Source organism: Zosterops lateralis (genome assembly GCF_965231275.1).
Source record: "Zosterops lateralis genome assembly, chromosome: 3".
NCBI classification, from domain to species: domain Eukaryota; kingdom Metazoa; phylum Chordata; class Aves; order Passeriformes; family Zosteropidae; genus Zosterops; species Zosterops lateralis.
Genome location: NC_139764.1, coordinates 58,833,382 through 58,850,838, shown reverse-complemented (window position 1 = coordinate 58,850,838; position 17,457 = coordinate 58,833,382). Strand labels below are relative to the sequence as shown.

General features: G+C 36.4%; 1 protein-coding gene across 8 annotated transcripts in view; it reads right to left on the bottom strand.

The window, feature by feature from the left end:
* Positions 1-17,457, bottom strand: part of EPB41L2 (erythrocyte membrane protein band 4.1 like 2) — a 105,402-nt gene that overhangs the window by 52,873 nt on the left and 35,072 nt on the right. For all 8 annotated transcript variants that reach the window (XM_083858015.1, XM_083858008.1, XM_083858013.1 and 5 more), the window contains exons 2-3: positions 11,744-12,219; positions 10,520-10,726 (exon numbers count right to left, since the gene is read on the bottom strand). In XM_083858015.1, the coding sequence (XP_083714141.1) occupies positions 10,520-10,726; positions 11,744-12,219 (683 nt within the window). The remainder of the gene's footprint in view (positions 1-10,519; positions 10,727-11,743; positions 12,220-17,457) is intronic.

The window sequence follows — 17,457 nt, the reverse complement described above, 5'->3', positions numbered from 1 at the left end:
ATTTCAGTAGAGGAAATCTATAGATTAGTGGAAAATAATATATGCTATCATATCAAGCCCACATCTGGAATCAGCTGCTTTTTTACAAAGTTTATATACTAAACCTCACAGTTAATATCAAGTCTTTGACATATAGAAACAAAGCAGGCAAATCGACAGGAAATATATTGCAAGTATAACTGTAAGACATTGCACAGTTTCTTATTAGGAAGTCATATTCAACAGAGAACTTGGATATACTAGCAGTGTCCACCGTATCTTTAAACATTTTTTTCTCAATTCATGGGTCTTCTACATAAAGAAAAACACCACGTCACAAAGTCCAAGTTTGTGAGTCCACATTCTAGACAGCAGCAAAATGAAAAGACATTATACCATCAGCAACTAGCATTTATAGAACTCTGTTATAGGTTCAAAAGCATAAGAAGCCTCTCAGTGCCAGTGATGGTTTTCATTATAAGATCCTACCTGCAAAACTGAAAGACTCTGAGTCATTTTATATCTATCTATATAGACAGATATATAGATATATGAATATATATAGTGATACAGTTTTAAAAATTTAGAAGAGTATTTAATTAGCAAAACCAAACTTTTCATGTACAATTTCTTTGTAAATGATTTGGGGACAAGCATTACTATACAGTATAAATTATATGATAAACATAACTTTTCTGGAAAAACTCATGTTCCTAGTAGAATGTCTCTAAACGTGAACTGAAGATAACTGTTATGATCCAGTCAGTGCAGAAGTTAGAAATACTTTAATAGAGCTGGGCACTCTTAAGAAGGCAGCATCATGGTTTGCACAAGTTTTGACTTTTTAAAATGGATTGCATTTCATTTTCTACCAGGTGTTTGAGATATCAAGTGGTAGTCACAACCAACGTGTAAATTATTGTTCTTATAAATTACTGTTCTTATTATATGTATGCATACATACACATTTATGCATCCGTATATACACACATATGTATTTACAGCACATCAAATACTGGCACTGAAAACAACAAGAAAATATTCACGTTCCAAATTATAATGCAGAAATATCAGTAAAAGTGTAAGTCTATCCTTGCTCCCACAAGAAGGGGAGCACATTCGACATAGCTATACCAAGAGGCTGAGAAGCGAGGAGATGCTCACAAAGCCAGCAGTTTAAAACACAGGAGTACTCAGATCAGCAGTATTCTGTATTGCTGCCAAGTTATGCTTTCTTTTAAGTGAGAACATAAAAAGAACACATGTAACCAAGGTTATTCTAATATAAATTTCAAGCCTGTATTTAGACACCGAAGATACCACCTCATAAAGCAACTACCTCATAAACCAGAGGCAGTATTATTCTGTCCTTTAGCTCCTCAAAGAAAGAGTAAATCAGAGCAAAGCAATTGCAGCTGACATACACTGTGGAAATTTCTATGCAACTGGGAATTAGGGCATCATGGATCTGTTTGGCTATACAAGAGTTGCCAACCACTGATGCAATATCAACATTCACAGCTACCAGTTCTGTTCAATACATTTATCTATGATAGGGATGAAGGAGCTGAATGCACCATTAGCAAGTTTGCTGATGATACTCAAGTGGGAGGTGCTACTGACTCGCTCAAGGGACGAGACACCCTATAGAGCAATGTGGATAGATCAGAGCATTGGGCAATCAGTGACATGAAATTTAGCAAATGCCAGATTCTGTGTACCTGGGACACAGTAATGCTGTATAACAAGTATAAACTGGGACAGGAGTGTCTGGAGACCAGCCCTACAGAAATGGATCTGGGGGTGCTGGGCAGCAGCAGCTCAGTGTGAGCCAGCAGAGAGAGCCCGGGCAGCCAGGAGGGCAAACCCCATCCTGGGCTGCATCAAACCCTGTGTTTAATCATCCAGACAAAAGCGGTGATTATCCTGCTGCACTCAGCTTTAGTATGGCCACACCTTGAGTACTGTGAACAGTTCCAGATGTGAAGGTCCCTGAATATGTCCAGAAGGCCACAACAAAGCTCGGGAAAGGGCTGGAAGGAATGTCCTACAAGGGCTGGCTTAGGACTTTGGGCTTGTCTAGAATTAGAGAAAAGGAGGCTGAGGGGTGGCCTCATTGCTCTCTATAGCTTTCTGAGGAAGGAGAAGAAGCAGGTGCTGAGTTTCTTCTCTCTGGGATCGGTGATAGGACATGCGGGAACAGTTCAAAGCTGCACCATGGAAGGTTTAGATGTGACATTAGGAAGCATTTCTTTATCACAAGGGTGATCAACCAGTGTAACAGCTTCCTAGGAGGTGGCTGATGCCCCAAGTATTTCAGTGTTTAAAAGTCATTTGGACAGGGTGTTTAGGTCAGCCCTTGTGACAGGTCAGCCCTTGTGCTTCCCTACCCTTAAAGGGCTGGTCATCAGGCAGCTGAACTCAATGACCATTGGAGGTCCTTCCTAGACCTGAAACAGTCTATCCTATTCTTATTCCTGCCTTCTCCTTTCTCTAGCAGTACACATGGAGGAAAGTATCAACATTTCTTCCCAGCCCTGCACTAGCAGAAAGGATTGGATAGGTAATCATGTCCCAGCCTAGGCATTGTATGTCTCTGTGTAGGAAGGAGGCCTGTATTGTCTGATATGTGAGAGCTGTGGATTATCTCAAACTAATTTAACCATTTGAAGAAATTTGGAAAAAAAAAAAGACAACAAAAACAAGTACAGTTTTAAAAGTTTTCTATGTTCACTCAGTTAATCTGGGTTTCCACAGAATGGCAGAACTCCACACACCTCTTCAGAGACCAAACCCTCAGCTGAATGCAGGACATGCTCCTAAACTGAGTGATTTTCTGAAGTGTGCAAGGCAAAACCTATTATTTCCCCAGAGATTTTTTTTTCTTCTTGTACTCATTTTTAGAAATGCTTGAGTCATTTCCCTTGGAGAAATGTAATAAAACATTTTATTACATTTGAGAACAATAGCACTCCATCAGAACGAGGGTCCAACTTCAAAGTGGCTAACCACAAATGTCTACAGGCAAGCACAGGAGCAGTACCCAGGAGCTGACTGACTGTGAGACTGGTATTGACTGAAATGCCAGGGTTTTTTTATCTCCAAAAACAGTTTGAAAGACACATATTTACAAGAGGAAAAAGGATTTGATTTCATTTTATTTTTCTGAATCAGTTTAAGAGTAAATGCTTACAGGCATTAACACAATGCAATTCCATAGCCAGGCCCAGGCTAATGCATTCTCCAGTTTTGTTTAAAAAATCAAAACATCCCTTGCAGTCTGGCAAAGGCAAGGCCACAGAAAGAAGTCAGAATCTGAACCAGGCAGTCCCTGTTTCCTGAGACTTGAAGAATAAGGATTGGTACTGGTCACAAGCAAAAGAGGAGCAGATGTGCAACAGCCTGGGTTGTTTTCAAAAGTATGATACATATCAATGACGAGCATATTTTTTGGCCGCAAAATCTGCTTTGCTGTGCTTCTTGGCCAGTGATGCATGAAAAGTGCTCTCATGCCTGGCCTGCACTTGTACTGCATGCAGGGAGAGCTGAAAAGTGTCGGCTCCTGATGCTGCAGCAAACCAGACTGCCTTGTACAAACAAGAACCCTGGGGAAAACCAAACCAAGGGAATACAGGAGCTCACTCCTGCTACAAACTTGGGAGCAGCAAAGAAAGTCAGAGAGCATGGTTGGTGCCTCGGAGGTGCAAAAGAAGTGGGAGAGAACATAGGAAGAATGGCCCAAAGCAGCCCTTGGCGGTTCACAATGCCGCAGAGGAAGGCAAAAAATCCCCAGGGACTGAGATGACTTCACACATAAACATTACTTTCAGTGGTATCTGCTGAATCCAGCCACATATTTTAAGAATGTGCCAATCATCCCTATTTTCCTTTTTCTAAATAAAAGATGTCATACTTTAAACAGACCACTTAGTGCTTGAATAAACCTAGACTAGACATCTGAGCAGTCAGAAAAAAGATTTGCAAATCAAAACTGAGCTACAATTAAACATCTGTTCCATATCAGCTTCATTCAGAGTTTTCTTAATTCAGGGTTAAAGACTGATCTTAATTGTACATTGAGCAAACATATTTTTACTTTGTATTAGCAAACTGTAAGTAACCATAGAGTCTGTGTCAACTCCGATACATTTCACTTGTTCATACGTGCATAAAATACGGTCAGTGCTGGCATCCCTTAAATGCCTTTTGTCATAAATATTTAATTAGACCACTGACTGAATGCAGTAAACAAACCCAATAGGATCATCATTTGCTTCTAATTAGTAATCATTATGCACTTAGCACTTATTTTTGTTTGTTTGAACTGTGTTATTCTCTACTCAAACACAGTTTATATTTAAAACAGAAAATCTGAACTAGTCTTTACTGCAGATCCCAAATTCAGTGATAGAATTTCTTCACAACTATGTACAAAGCCACAGAATGAGAGGAAAAAAGCAAGTTTATTTCCCCCTTGAAAGCAAGAGATACATGTAGTTCACAGTAATATATTAGTAATTTATACCTCCCAGAGACATCAATTATCAGGAAAGGAGTATGTCAAAATCACATCATTTTCACTGTGTTAAAAAAATTAAAACTGCTCCTAAAAATTAAGTCTTAAACATTCTAATAGTCTGCACATTCAAGCTATTAAAACTCAACTGCCATTACATCTCAAATATTACACTATTGAATCATGAATCAAGGCTATTTTATCCTTGAATATGGTTCTGTCATTTCAAGCAAGCACAAAGGTTCAGTCACAGTTTTTGGCAAATACCACTCATTAGCTTTCATCTTCAGTACCTTGACAATTGTCTGTTATAAACTTACAGGCTGTTATTCCTTTAACTCTCTTTAAAGTAATGAAAGGTAACTGAAAGTTTTTTAACAGTTCACAGCCTGTGAAAGTTGTTTTAAGTTATGCTTCTCCAGAACTATTCAACAACAGCTTCTTCCTCTTTCTATCTCTCTAGGCATTCATGTATTACTCTGAAGATTCTGAGGCTAAGTAAGTGTTATCTTTAAAAGTTACAATTGTTTTAAGCTTAAAATAATTACATTATTTGTTCATGCTCTATGAATGCACATATTGTGTACACGTAACTCATGCCATTTAGTATAGTACTTGCATTCAATATTATTTTGTGATTTATTTCAGAAGAATCCTTTAAAGCAACAAAGCACAGAAAATCAATCTATTGTATTAATATGGAACCTACAGACTTAAGGAACTAAAATACTAAAAGTTAAAGGAATTTAATGTAACATTGTAATGGAGGATATTTTGCTGCCTTATAAAACTTTACAGGGTCCAAAATAACAATATAAAGCAAGTTTGAAGAGTGGCTGGTGTAAATGTTCATAACACTATTCCCACTCAAATTTTGATTTCCCCAGAGCAAGTAGCTAGGAGGCAGAATAATTATTTACAGACCACATTTTATCAACCATGCAAGATTACGATCAGCATCTCTGCATTGGTGAATTGAGGGCAGTTCATTTCTGGGAAAAATCAAAAACCAGAAAACACTACAGTAAGAATTTCAAACAACAAAGAACTGAGGAACAGGTTTCACCTAGCATAATGTTTAGATAAATAATGCTCTCATGTTGTGGACTTCTCTAAGCAACAGTGGAGTACCTTAGATGTTGTATTCTACACTGGCATTCAGACAAGGATATTTGGAGAAGCTATACTCCAGAAAGATTACAAACCAGGTCCTTCAACTGTGCATCTTCAAAAGTAATGAAAGTACAAAGATAGATGAGAAGTAAAAAGAAAATAACCACCAAAGAAACTGAAATATCTGTTCAAACAGTTCCACAGATAAAGAATTATTGACTTAAAGTTCAAATTGGCAAGTTCACACCAGTCAAAAGATCTACTAGGGCAAAATAAAGGGTTCTCAGGGAAAAGAATAGATGACTCTCAGAGGTGATAAATTAATTTACAAAGTAACATCAAAAACGACAAATATCTGAGATTTGCTTTATGCTGAAATCTAAAGATTGACCATGTCAGGCATGCCCGGGGCAATGGGAAAGACATGCAAAAACAAGCCAGAAGAAATAACTCCACTGTCAAACAACACTGGGTGGCTGCAAAAAAAAACTTAAAGTCATTATCAGTACACAAAATCCAAGTGGCAAAGAAGCAAGAAAGGTTGAAATGTACCTGTACTCCTACAGTAACATTTGATGACAAATTCTGAACTATGGAAGAACAGCATCAAATTACAGCCATTTGCAAAGATGTTTAATATCCTATTAAAAACATGCTAATTCACCATGAATAAACTTTTCTTTTTTCCCCACAATTTCATGTATAAGTATACTACCATCTCAACATCTTGAGGCTATATTTTTCCCAAGTGAGCATCTCCCACCAATTTCTATTCTGTACCACGCACACAGGAATTCACTTTCAGAACCTTCTGAGACAGAAACCTATTTTTCTTCACTCTTCACTCTTCTTCACTTTCCGATATATTTCTCAATGCAACCTGTATGTCACATATACTTCTTTTTTCCAAAAGGTGCTTTAACTCAATACAGATTCCAAGAAAATGCCTCATCAGGCAGAAGTTACATCAATTTAATAATAACTAGACTTTAAATTGTAATAAACCTTTTTTAATCAAAGAGATGCTAAGTTTGCACATGTACCTAATCCATCCAAAATAAACTGATCCAGTTCCAGTTAGAAAAAAATGGACATAAATGCTAATTTTAGTGGTATAATTAAGTTTATAACTGGATTGCAATTTTTGCTGGGTTATAATTTTTTTCTTAAATAGTATATATATATTCCATTTCTTACATATATTTGCTCCAAAAACTCCCATCTGAGGATACCAGAGTAAAAAAAAAAAAAAGTGACATGATATAGGATTTCCTTATGCAAAACCTACTTCCACTTGTGTCCTTTCCAGCTGACAAAAATGTAGCATTAACCTCTTGCTTACAGGGGATCTTGCCTTACCAAGACAAGAAGATCCTTGAGAAGCCACATTACAATTACAGACTTCACCAGTACATTTAAATTAATCCCTCTGCTTATCTCAGTTTCACACTCAGAACTTAAATGTTTCAGAATATAGCTGAACTCAATTTACAGCAAGTTAAGATATCCACTTGTCACTTGGTAAATACTAAATTTCTAAAAATGTTCAGTGAAGCATGAAGAGCCTGGTCCAGAACAACCTCTATAGAGCTTTTGCTGCCTAGTCTAAGTCTCAGAGATGATACATTTTTAAAAGAAATAATTCCAAATGAACTGTCATTAAACACCAACTTTAAGCAATACTGTACCCTCTTTTCTAATACAATTGTTTAACATATTCTGTAAAAGCTTACTAACACTTACTGAATTGAAATATCAATTTTTTAAGCTTCAAAAAAATCTATTTCAGTCATCTTTGAGAAACTATTCTAATTTAATTTGTACCAAATGTTACTTTGCAAAATAAGTAACAAAATCAGTTTCAGTGTTGGGGCGCAACGGAGAGTGGGGGAGGGAATGGTTGGGTGTATGTGTAAAAACTGTGTTTTGTACAAGAGATTATATGAAACAATGTTTCCTTCTTTCCATATTCAAAATTCAAAATCATGTTATAAAAAATTAAGTATGTTGAAATGTTTTAAATCACTGGAGCTGAAAAAACATAAGCACAAATATGTCTAAAACTAAATTAAGCTCACAAAGCAAAAGGGAATATAAGCAGGATAGAAATCTAACTATCACGTGGACAGGAGTTTAGAGAGCAGTTTCTGGTCTACTGAAATGGCATTTCTTCCTAAGCACACAGACTACTGTCAGCAGACTATTGTCTCGGGAAAAATTAAGAACAGGATGGACAGAAAAAAGAATCTGTCAGAACTCCCCATCTAGCACCTCTATACCTCAATCTATACTAAGACTGTGCTTTAAAATAAGGGAAAATAGAAGGAAATGAAGAGAGAGGTGTTAGACTAAACAGCTGGCATATATAATGGAATTCAATGAGCAGTAACAAAAGAGCTGCTATTTTAGAAGCTGTTAATAGGAAATGCTAGGGATATGACACCTCAACCCCTCTACCTTTCCAGACAGTATGAAGTCTTAAAGTGTAGACTTGTAATTGTACAACTGCAGAACAAGCCTAAGAGTTCTCAATCATTTAGGGATTTATCTTACTTTAAAAAAAAACCACCAAAAAACTAGAGAAAAACAGGTACTTGGACAAGCATGACAAACAGGTGAGATTTTATGAGACTGCTTTTTCCTACAAGCAAAAATAAATGAGATCTAACCATATTGCTAAAAGGGCCATACACAAAATTATGAACTTTAAGAACCTAAGAAGGCAATAAAAAGAAGTTTTTTGAAAACGGAATGACATTAGCTTTTTCCTCCTCAAAAGAACATCCCAGGAAGTTCCCCTAACTGCTGAGACACTTTCAATATGGTATGTTTGGCCTTGAAGCAACAGCAGCTCACTCAGTACTGGTGGGTGTATTCCATAAGGGCCCATGGGACTTGTCTCTCTATCTCAAATGTTCCCACACAAAACCATAACCCTCCCTTTTTCCATTAGTTTCCAAATCACATCTTCAAATTGTTGCCACTAACCATTTACTGATCAGAACATACTCAAGCTGGATGAGTAAAGCTTTTCTGACTGAAACAGCTTATGTTCTAAGAATAATGCATCAACACTTTTTTTTAAGAAACAAAGCATTACAATTAATTCAAGATTTTCTATCTAGATTCTAGTGAATCTAAGGTATATAATAGCTGAACTCAAGTATTAAGTCCTCATATTATGATTCATCACTGTTACTAATTAATTGTATAATATTATATCTACTAATTGGCCACAAAACTCTCAGTATTTAGTTACTGCTGAGAATCCTGATCAGCCTTGATCTGTGTGCTGACACTGAAGCTACTGCATCATGGCTTTCTTTCCTTTTATGCCTCTTTCCAAGTATTGTCCTACATAAAGACACACACAGTAGGAACAAACAATTGGCAAAATTTAACAGAGACTAAATTAATGGAGTTTTGTTCTCATTTTTTGTTTTCTTTCACACCACTTTTAATTTATTGAATACAAATTGATGCTATTCTACAAGAAAAAAGGAATGGGATTGCAAGTCAAACAGGAAAGTCCCCAACAGTGTATTAGCTCAGATTTTACTACTGATTATCATGAAGGTTTAGGATGGCTATTAGAAAATGACAAGATTTCTACCAAGAGCCATCAAATAACAATAATGCAAACAAGGTATTTTTCAGTTTTACTTTGCGATTAGCAAGTATATATATTTTAAATATAAAGAAGCTGGTCTACAGTCCATAGTAAACTGAAAGAGGCATCAGGAATGTGAAAATCATGACAATTGCCCCAAACTAAAACTTGATTTACTAGAAAGTCAACCAAGGTAAACTGGGCTTCGACTGCAAAAATTTTGTTTCATTGCTTTTTAGTTCTTGTATCATTTCAGTAACTCTGTAAAAGCAGAAATAAACCAACATTTACCCAAACACTAAATACTGAAGGAAGACTAAAAAAGAGTATCAGAAATCTACTAGGATCTTTTGCAGAAAGCACAAACTGAAATTTCAATTATCAGTTGATATAGCTTTCTGAGACTATAAGTACATTTTTATGGTAGTAGAGCATAAAAAGTTCTACATGTATTTAAGAACATGAATTCATCCATAAAATTGCAGTGAGCACAGCTCACGTTCTATAAATAATTCAAATGAACATATAAAACATTGTTTCTTCACCACTTTCTTCCCCCCTTAAATTAATTTTACTATTGTTCATACAGGAAATTCTTACTGCAAATAATAAGACTTATTTCTTGCCAAATGACTTAACTGAATCACGACAGATTTAAAATACTGCAGTTATATTTACAAAATGGTATATTCTTAGATCTGTGGCAAGCCACTACTTCATTTAAGTCTCTTTTTAGGATGGGGAAAAAGCCCAGGAATGTAAAACTCATGTAGCCTTCAATTAAAACAGAGATACCATTCAGATTTAAACATTCTTATTTATGTGGGGAAAAAAAATCCCAAACCAACAACTACTCTAGGGTTTCTAATCCTGCAGTCAATTTTTGTGAAAATGTGGAACCAGAAGAGAACATTAAACAAAACATGCTTTATAGCTGTAATGAATTTTTTTTCTGAAGGAAATTTCTTTTAAACTTTAAAGTTTAAAAAGTTCAAATTTATTTCCAGCTGAGATAACTTTAAAAAAATTAATGAACTTGAGAAAACTTTATTAGCACATGTCACACTATCGTCAGGAAAACCTTAATTGTTTAGAAAAATAATCAAGTTTGAGCTGTTAAATAATCAGCTAGTGTACCACAGAGGGCATTTTTAAGAATAAACTGATATAGTTTTAAAGATGAAATTTTAAACTGAAACATTAACTGACTCCTAGTGATAGCGTTAAACACTCAGTACAAGGAAGGCAAGTTTTCTTCTCCCTTTAGAAAAAGCTCATTATGTAAGGACTTGATGCCTTACCTCTAGGTCACAGCTGTATTCTGTGCCATCCAGAAGCATCACCTTACATTGCACAGTTTTGATTTTCTTTGGAGACTTCTGAGGAATGTTATCTATTTTAATTTCAGCTGTCTGCACTTCTTTTGTCTCCCTTTTTTCTTCTTGTTTTTCTTCCTTTTTCTCTGCAACTTCCTCTACTTCTGCTTCTTTACCATCTTCTTTGGAAGGCTATATAAAATACAGTTAAACAAACTTAGTGAGGAGGATATTTTAACTTGTTCATTCCTTTTAAAAGCTACTAATAAATGAGACAGTAACCATTCATTAAAGTTATGCAGATACTGAAAACACAATAACCAGTATAAACATTAAGGTCTTCTTTTAGGGACCAAATATTCTTGCTCTCAAACCAGAGAAGGTGCCTTTTTTCCATTTTTCTTGAAATGAGGATTGTTTTGGGTTTTTTTAATATGAATTATTGGCTTTTTTCCAAAGAGAAACAAATTTATGAAGAAGCTCCAGGAATTACACTAAACTAAACCCCAGAGAGCCAAGTGATAGAGAATCACAGAATGGCTGAGGATGGAAGGGATCACTTGAGATCTAGTCCAGTGCCCCTAGGGCCACACAGGGCGATTTGCCCAGGATAATACCCAGTTGGGTTTTGGATATTTTCATAGGGGAAGACACCACAGTATCACTGGTCAATCTGTTTCAATGTCTGACTCACCTCTTTACCACCCTAGGAGGCCTATCATCTGCACCACCACCACCTGGCTACGTTCCTTGCCAAGGAAAGGTCCTATCAGCATCAGAGTAAAAAAGATTTTCTTGCAATTTGAAATGTAATTTCATGGGTTTAATTTGAGCCCTTTGCCTTTTGTCACCTAACTGCATACCACTGGGAAGGGTCTGGCTTCTCTGCAATCCTTCCATTCAGGTGTTAATACACACTCATAAAATTCCCCTTCCTCCTTCTCTTCCACAGGCTGAGCAGTGTCAACTGTCTCAGCCCTCCTCATAACAACGCATTCTCAATGTGCCTTCACCACCCTAGAATATGAAGTTTGAATGCTAAGAACTGACATGCAACTTCACAAAAAGTAGGACTTGCACCTAGCAACTGGAACAGCTGTCATTTTTTCCCCAGTATGATCCCAACAAAGCTTTACATTAATTACATAATTCATTAATCAGGTTTTGTTAAAATGACTCCAAAGTATCTATGAGCCTTCCCACACGTACCTGTATTTCAGCACTACTAACGGAGTGTTTTTCTTTGTCATCTGCTTTAGCATTCTGCCGGTTTTCAGATGCTTCTTCCAAGCTCTTTCTTGGCTGAGCCACCCCCTCTTGTGCCTGGCTTTCACTTTCTTCAACTACTTGCTCTTCCCCTGTGGCCTTTTTCTTGGGCTCATCTTTGGGCTCTGCCAAGGTGTATGACTTTTGTTTCTTAAGCCAAGGGGGCAGGAAACGAGAAATACCCTTGCTTTCGGGTGAAGATTTTTCCTTCTTCTGGCTACTTGGACTACTTTGGGTAGTTGCTGCTGGGATAGAAGAATCTTGAGCTTCTCCAGAGGATGTTTCCCTGGACTTTTGATCTCCTGGAGTTTCTGATGCTTCTTCAGGCTTGTCCTTGGCTTTGTCTGTTCCCAGCTGCCCAGAATCTTTCTTTACTTCGGTCTCTGAACCCACTTCAGTTGTCATTATCACAACAGACACTAAAAGAAGCAACAATAAAAATAGTTTTGTTATGTAGCATTACTGCTCTTACTGACTAATTATTTGCAGTAATTTGTAGTAATTCATAAACTCCTGTAGATTATTGAATTGATCAGGGTTAAAGACATACTTCTTTTCAAATTTTGTGTTTACAAGACCAGTAAGCTAAAGCTTAGAGCTCTGCAGATATAAAGATCTACGGTTTCCTTCTCCCTGATAAAATTTTAAGTATGCTCACTGAAAGGCATGTTTTATTATAAGGCACTGCTAATGTTATTGGCCAAGATTATTTCAAAAGTAACTTCAGTTCTCTTTCTACTGAGCTTCTTGGTGGACCCAGAAAATTAATTTTCAGAAGAGCAACCACCTTCTCTAGTAAAACTGGTAGGTACAATCCCCCTACTATTTGGCGACACTTATCAACTTAAACAAACTAAAAATATTATTATATACCAATCTGTAAATTTATGTAACAAATTGATTATACAGTCAAAAAGGAAACCTCTCCAGGAAATTCCTTAGCACTAAGCAAAGTAAGTTACCCTGTAAACACATCCTTATGATACTGTTCTAATAATAAAATAAACTGAGGATATCAAGTCACACATCCTAACTTATTAAATTTAGACAGAATAGTAGTGGGTGGTACAAACTTGCTCAATGCAAAACAAGAAAGGTTTTGCATCTCCAAGTGTCTGGGTTTTCATAATCAAAGTTATAGTTACCAGGAGAACTTGGCTTTATACTGCAGAAGCAAGGGAAACTTGTTACAACCCCTGTCTGAAGAGGTCTGCCCATGTTCAATTAATGCCTTTATTTGATGCCCACAGCAGGACGGATTTGATTTCTTTCATGAGCTCAATTTTGTGTAAGCTTGTGACTTCAGTGCTTTTTGGGGCAGGGAAGGAGAAGGAGAGAAGAGGAGAGCCCTACAAAAAGAAGCACACCTCTCTGCTGAGTCTGTATAGTTCTTTATACCCCCAGTATTCTCTGAATTAACAGTGAACAGGTGGATGAGTTAACTAAACAAGGGCACTGACCAAAAGTGTAAGTTACAGCCTTCCCAAAACACCTACTTTCTCTACCACATTAGCTTGATAACATTTCTTTTTTTCAGAATTGCTTGTTGTTATTAGAATCAGCTATCCTTGAGAAACACAAAATTGGGTCTCACACTCCCTATCTCAATGCTCTGTCAGATCCTCCAGTTTTGTAGTTCACAGAAAAAACAGAATAGGGAGGGACAAAACACTGGAGTTCTGCTATCAGTCTATGCTTACAGTTTGTAAAGCCTCTGATGTTACCTTCACTATAGTCAAGCAATCAAGAAACCAGGCTTTCTGAAAGTGGCTCTTTCCTGATTCCCTCCTGCCCTGATAGGGAAGACCTCACATGATCTCAAACAGCTCTGGCCTAACAGCCAACAGTGTGCCAGAAAGAAAATGGAAACAAGCAGCAGACAGCATTTGTCTCAGAAGTGATATAGGGAAGAAATAAATCAAATCAGATTGCTAACTTAGAATTCTCAACTTCAACTGCATGTTTTCTTGCTTTCCTGTCTTCAAGTAAACTCTCATTTATTCTTACTACATTAGCATAAGCACACTACATATTTTTGCCCCTATAATCTTTTGTAAACCTGTAACAAATATAGCAGGATAGATTTCTCTTTATCTCACCTTTTTGTATTGCAAGGCAATATTAAATCTGTGTTTCACTTTGAATTGAGAAAGAAGAACAACAGTATTGCAGCAAGAGTAGACTAAAGAGAAGGAACTTTGGGGTGATGCTCAAATAAAGGATTACCCTGTCTAAACAGAGAAAAGAAAAATCTTGGTAGATTTTGCAATTGACACTAAGCCTATGCACATTAACCCACAAATAGTAACAGCTGTATCTTTTGTAATACTCAAAAAAACTTGTCTCATGCTGACTGAATGACTACCTAAACTCCACGGATAAAGGTGGGGTTGGGATGGCAAAAAGTACTGTAAAACACTGCAATTTCTGAAGAGAAGGTGAGTTTTTTAAAACAGATCCCACTTTTACAGGAAGCAGATGATCTGCCCCATTTCTAACTCTACCAACTTCCTCAAGCAAGGGTGCTGACCAAGAAGCAACTGAAGACAACAGGTATTCTCCATTCCTCTCCATTCATCCCTTCCTCTCTCTTTTTATTGCACTGAGAAGGAACTTAGTGCTGGCAGGAGTTCACAGCTGAAAGCAGAAAAGGATGCCACGTTCTTTCCTTACACTCTTTCCTCTCAGGTGTATAGATTGATGGATAGCTTTTTTCCAGTCTCTAGCATAAATTATTGTAATGTAGTTTTCTGACCAAAAGGATTCCTGCCACCATAGATAAACTAGAAACAGAAGACATAGCACAAAGTTTAAGAAAAAAAAAAAAAAAAAAAAAAAAAAAAAAAAAAAAAGGAAGAAAGAGAGAGAAAGAAACAAGTATAAGATCGCAGACAACATTAAAACCAGCTGCAGTGAAATGAAGTTTTCTTTAGTGATGCATGTTTTAATTCACTGCTTCTGTTACAGTATTTCTTATTTATCAGCAAAGAGGAGCAAGATCTTTTTTCCATGCATTTCTGGATCTCATTTTACTTATTTTCTGAGTATATAAAAGTAGAAAATGCAGTCCTAAACTTGTTTCTTCTTTTTTTTTCAGTTTGTCACTGAAATTCATAGCAAACTCAGGAAATAAAAATCGCTTTGATAGTTGTACCTCCATCAGTCTACTAGGATTCACAGAGAAACCATCATGTCATAGAAGCAAAAGGAAAAAAATCAACCTACTTTTACAGAAATAAATTACGGCTCAGTGCACTAAAAGCCAATGTGTGTCTGTGCAAATCATGCAATTTTCTGGATCACTATAGAATTAATAATTTATTTTTTTAAATCACTACTTTCATAAATATTCCAAATATTTATCTCACATGGGCTACACATAAAAAATCCAAAAACAAATCAAAGAAAATTTCTAACATCTGAAAAAATATGCATGAAAATCTGAAACAAGGTCATGTGTATTTCAGCTGCCTAAAAACAAAGCAAAAAAGCTCCCAAATAAAGTTGTTTATTTCTTGTCATATTATTGATCTGAAGCTCAGCAGAAGCCTGATCTGCATTTCACAGTTGGTTAGGAGACATCATTCATGCTTGCTGCTTTCAACATATAAGATTTGTTGATATAAAAGCTATCAAGAAGTAAAATCCTAGCTGGAACAGTTATTCATATTTTAGAGTGTAAAAGAATCTGGTTTGAACAGTAGGTAATACCTGAGGAAGTTGGTACTACAACTACATTTTTTCAAAAACATGAATCAGTTCTTTTCTGTAGAGTACAATAATTTATACTTCAAATTCAGCTCAAAGTAGAAACTAAATAACTTTATTTTAGATTTCTGCTAATTTTAAAACTTCTATTTTATCACTGGTATGTAAACAAGAAAACTCATGGTATACCATGATTCTGTGCAGCATTGTTTTGCTAAAGGTTCCAATACATAACCTACACACATTTTATTAGCAGACAAAGCAAAAAGTAAATCCGTTTCTCCTTTTAGTTATTATTAAAATGGATTACTACAACTGAAAAGACATGGGGTGCTCTGAACACCAAGGAATAAATTCTACTAAAGAATGAAGTTTTCAATTTTGAGATGCTTAAGAAAGCAAAAAAATGTCTAAAGTTGGCTTAGATCAATCTGCAACATTTATACCATATAGTTCCCAATTCAATATTGTTCTGCAGTCATATATCAAAACCAAAACCACTCCAGTTCTTCCAAAGGAACTTGCATCCTTCTCTGTATGTATAAATAAACAGAAGTGTTTATACATACATACTTCAAAAGCTGAATCTAGTAAGTTGGATTACATTCATTTTTAAGCACATTCCTAAAACAAAATAGATCATACAAAAGTCAAAGATCAAGTTTAGCAAACTAGTGAGTATGACAAGAAAGTTACAACAGAAAAAGCAGAGGAAATGGGTACATGTTTTATACACACAAAATCCAACCACCTATTTTTAAATGATTAATCAAAGACCATCTCTAGCAATTGAACTGAAATCTATTTACACACTGAATGTGACAAGGACTGTTGCAGTCGCTCCTTCCCCGATGATCCCTGTGCACAACAATCAAGGTTAACTGCAGAGGCTGAAGAGACAGACTGCAGACTCAGCCTTTTTGTCAGTCCCTGCAGCAGCCACAGGGCAGGAGCCTGTCAGAGCCCATTGGTTTCCCAGGCTGTGACAGGACCACCAGAGCTGGGGCCTGGACACATCTCCTGCTGTCACGGCTCTTCTCTGCAGGCTTAGAAGATAACATTGGAAAACAGACTACCAAGAACAATCCTACGCCATATATAGCCAAAAAATCCCCAAATTCCTTCTTCTAAAGCTTCACAGTTCATGGAGGAAGCTTAAGCAATAAGCCTGTATTGATTTAGACTATTGCCTTTGTAATAATATCTCCTAGTAAAAAAATTTTCCCAAATGTAAGCTCATAAAAGAATTGCCCTTTCTCCTCATGATTCTGCTTGGGCTTCCCCCTGAACTGGGAGCTTATTCTGAAGGAAGTGACCAGGTGAGCAAACTGACATTGCCAGTCTGTGTATTGGTCAGCAGATGGTGCCATAATAGTTCTGAAAGTCAGCACATTTCAAAGGTCACACTTTAAACAGCAACAATACTCCAATTTCAAGTGTAATTCCCAGATTACGACAAGTGATGGAATGCTTTCATAGAAGTATTAATATAACATATTTTAATAAATATAACTTCAGAGCCAGACAGTGAATCATGACACCATGACAATATAAATTAGTTACACATGTACATGAACACGTGTGTCTAAATACATACACATATTCACGTAACGTCAAAGCTTATCTCCAAGAGTAGAAATGGCACACAATGGTGTCCTCCCAAAGAATCCTGTGCCTATCAAATCTAGTTTCCAGGGAATTATAGGCAAGTCACAGTGGCTGGCAGCCCCTGAGCTAATAGAAACTATATTCATAAGCATCCTTTTGTCTAGATAATGGAGTCACTATTCAAAATAACAGGTATTTTATTAGCCTTCATGTTTATATCCATGCCATCATACTTGATAACTTGCAAACATGTAATATTTCTCTCCCAAACACATTCTTGTCCTTATTTAAATACTGAAATTTCTAGAACTCATTTTTATGCTGTGAGAAAATTATTGTAG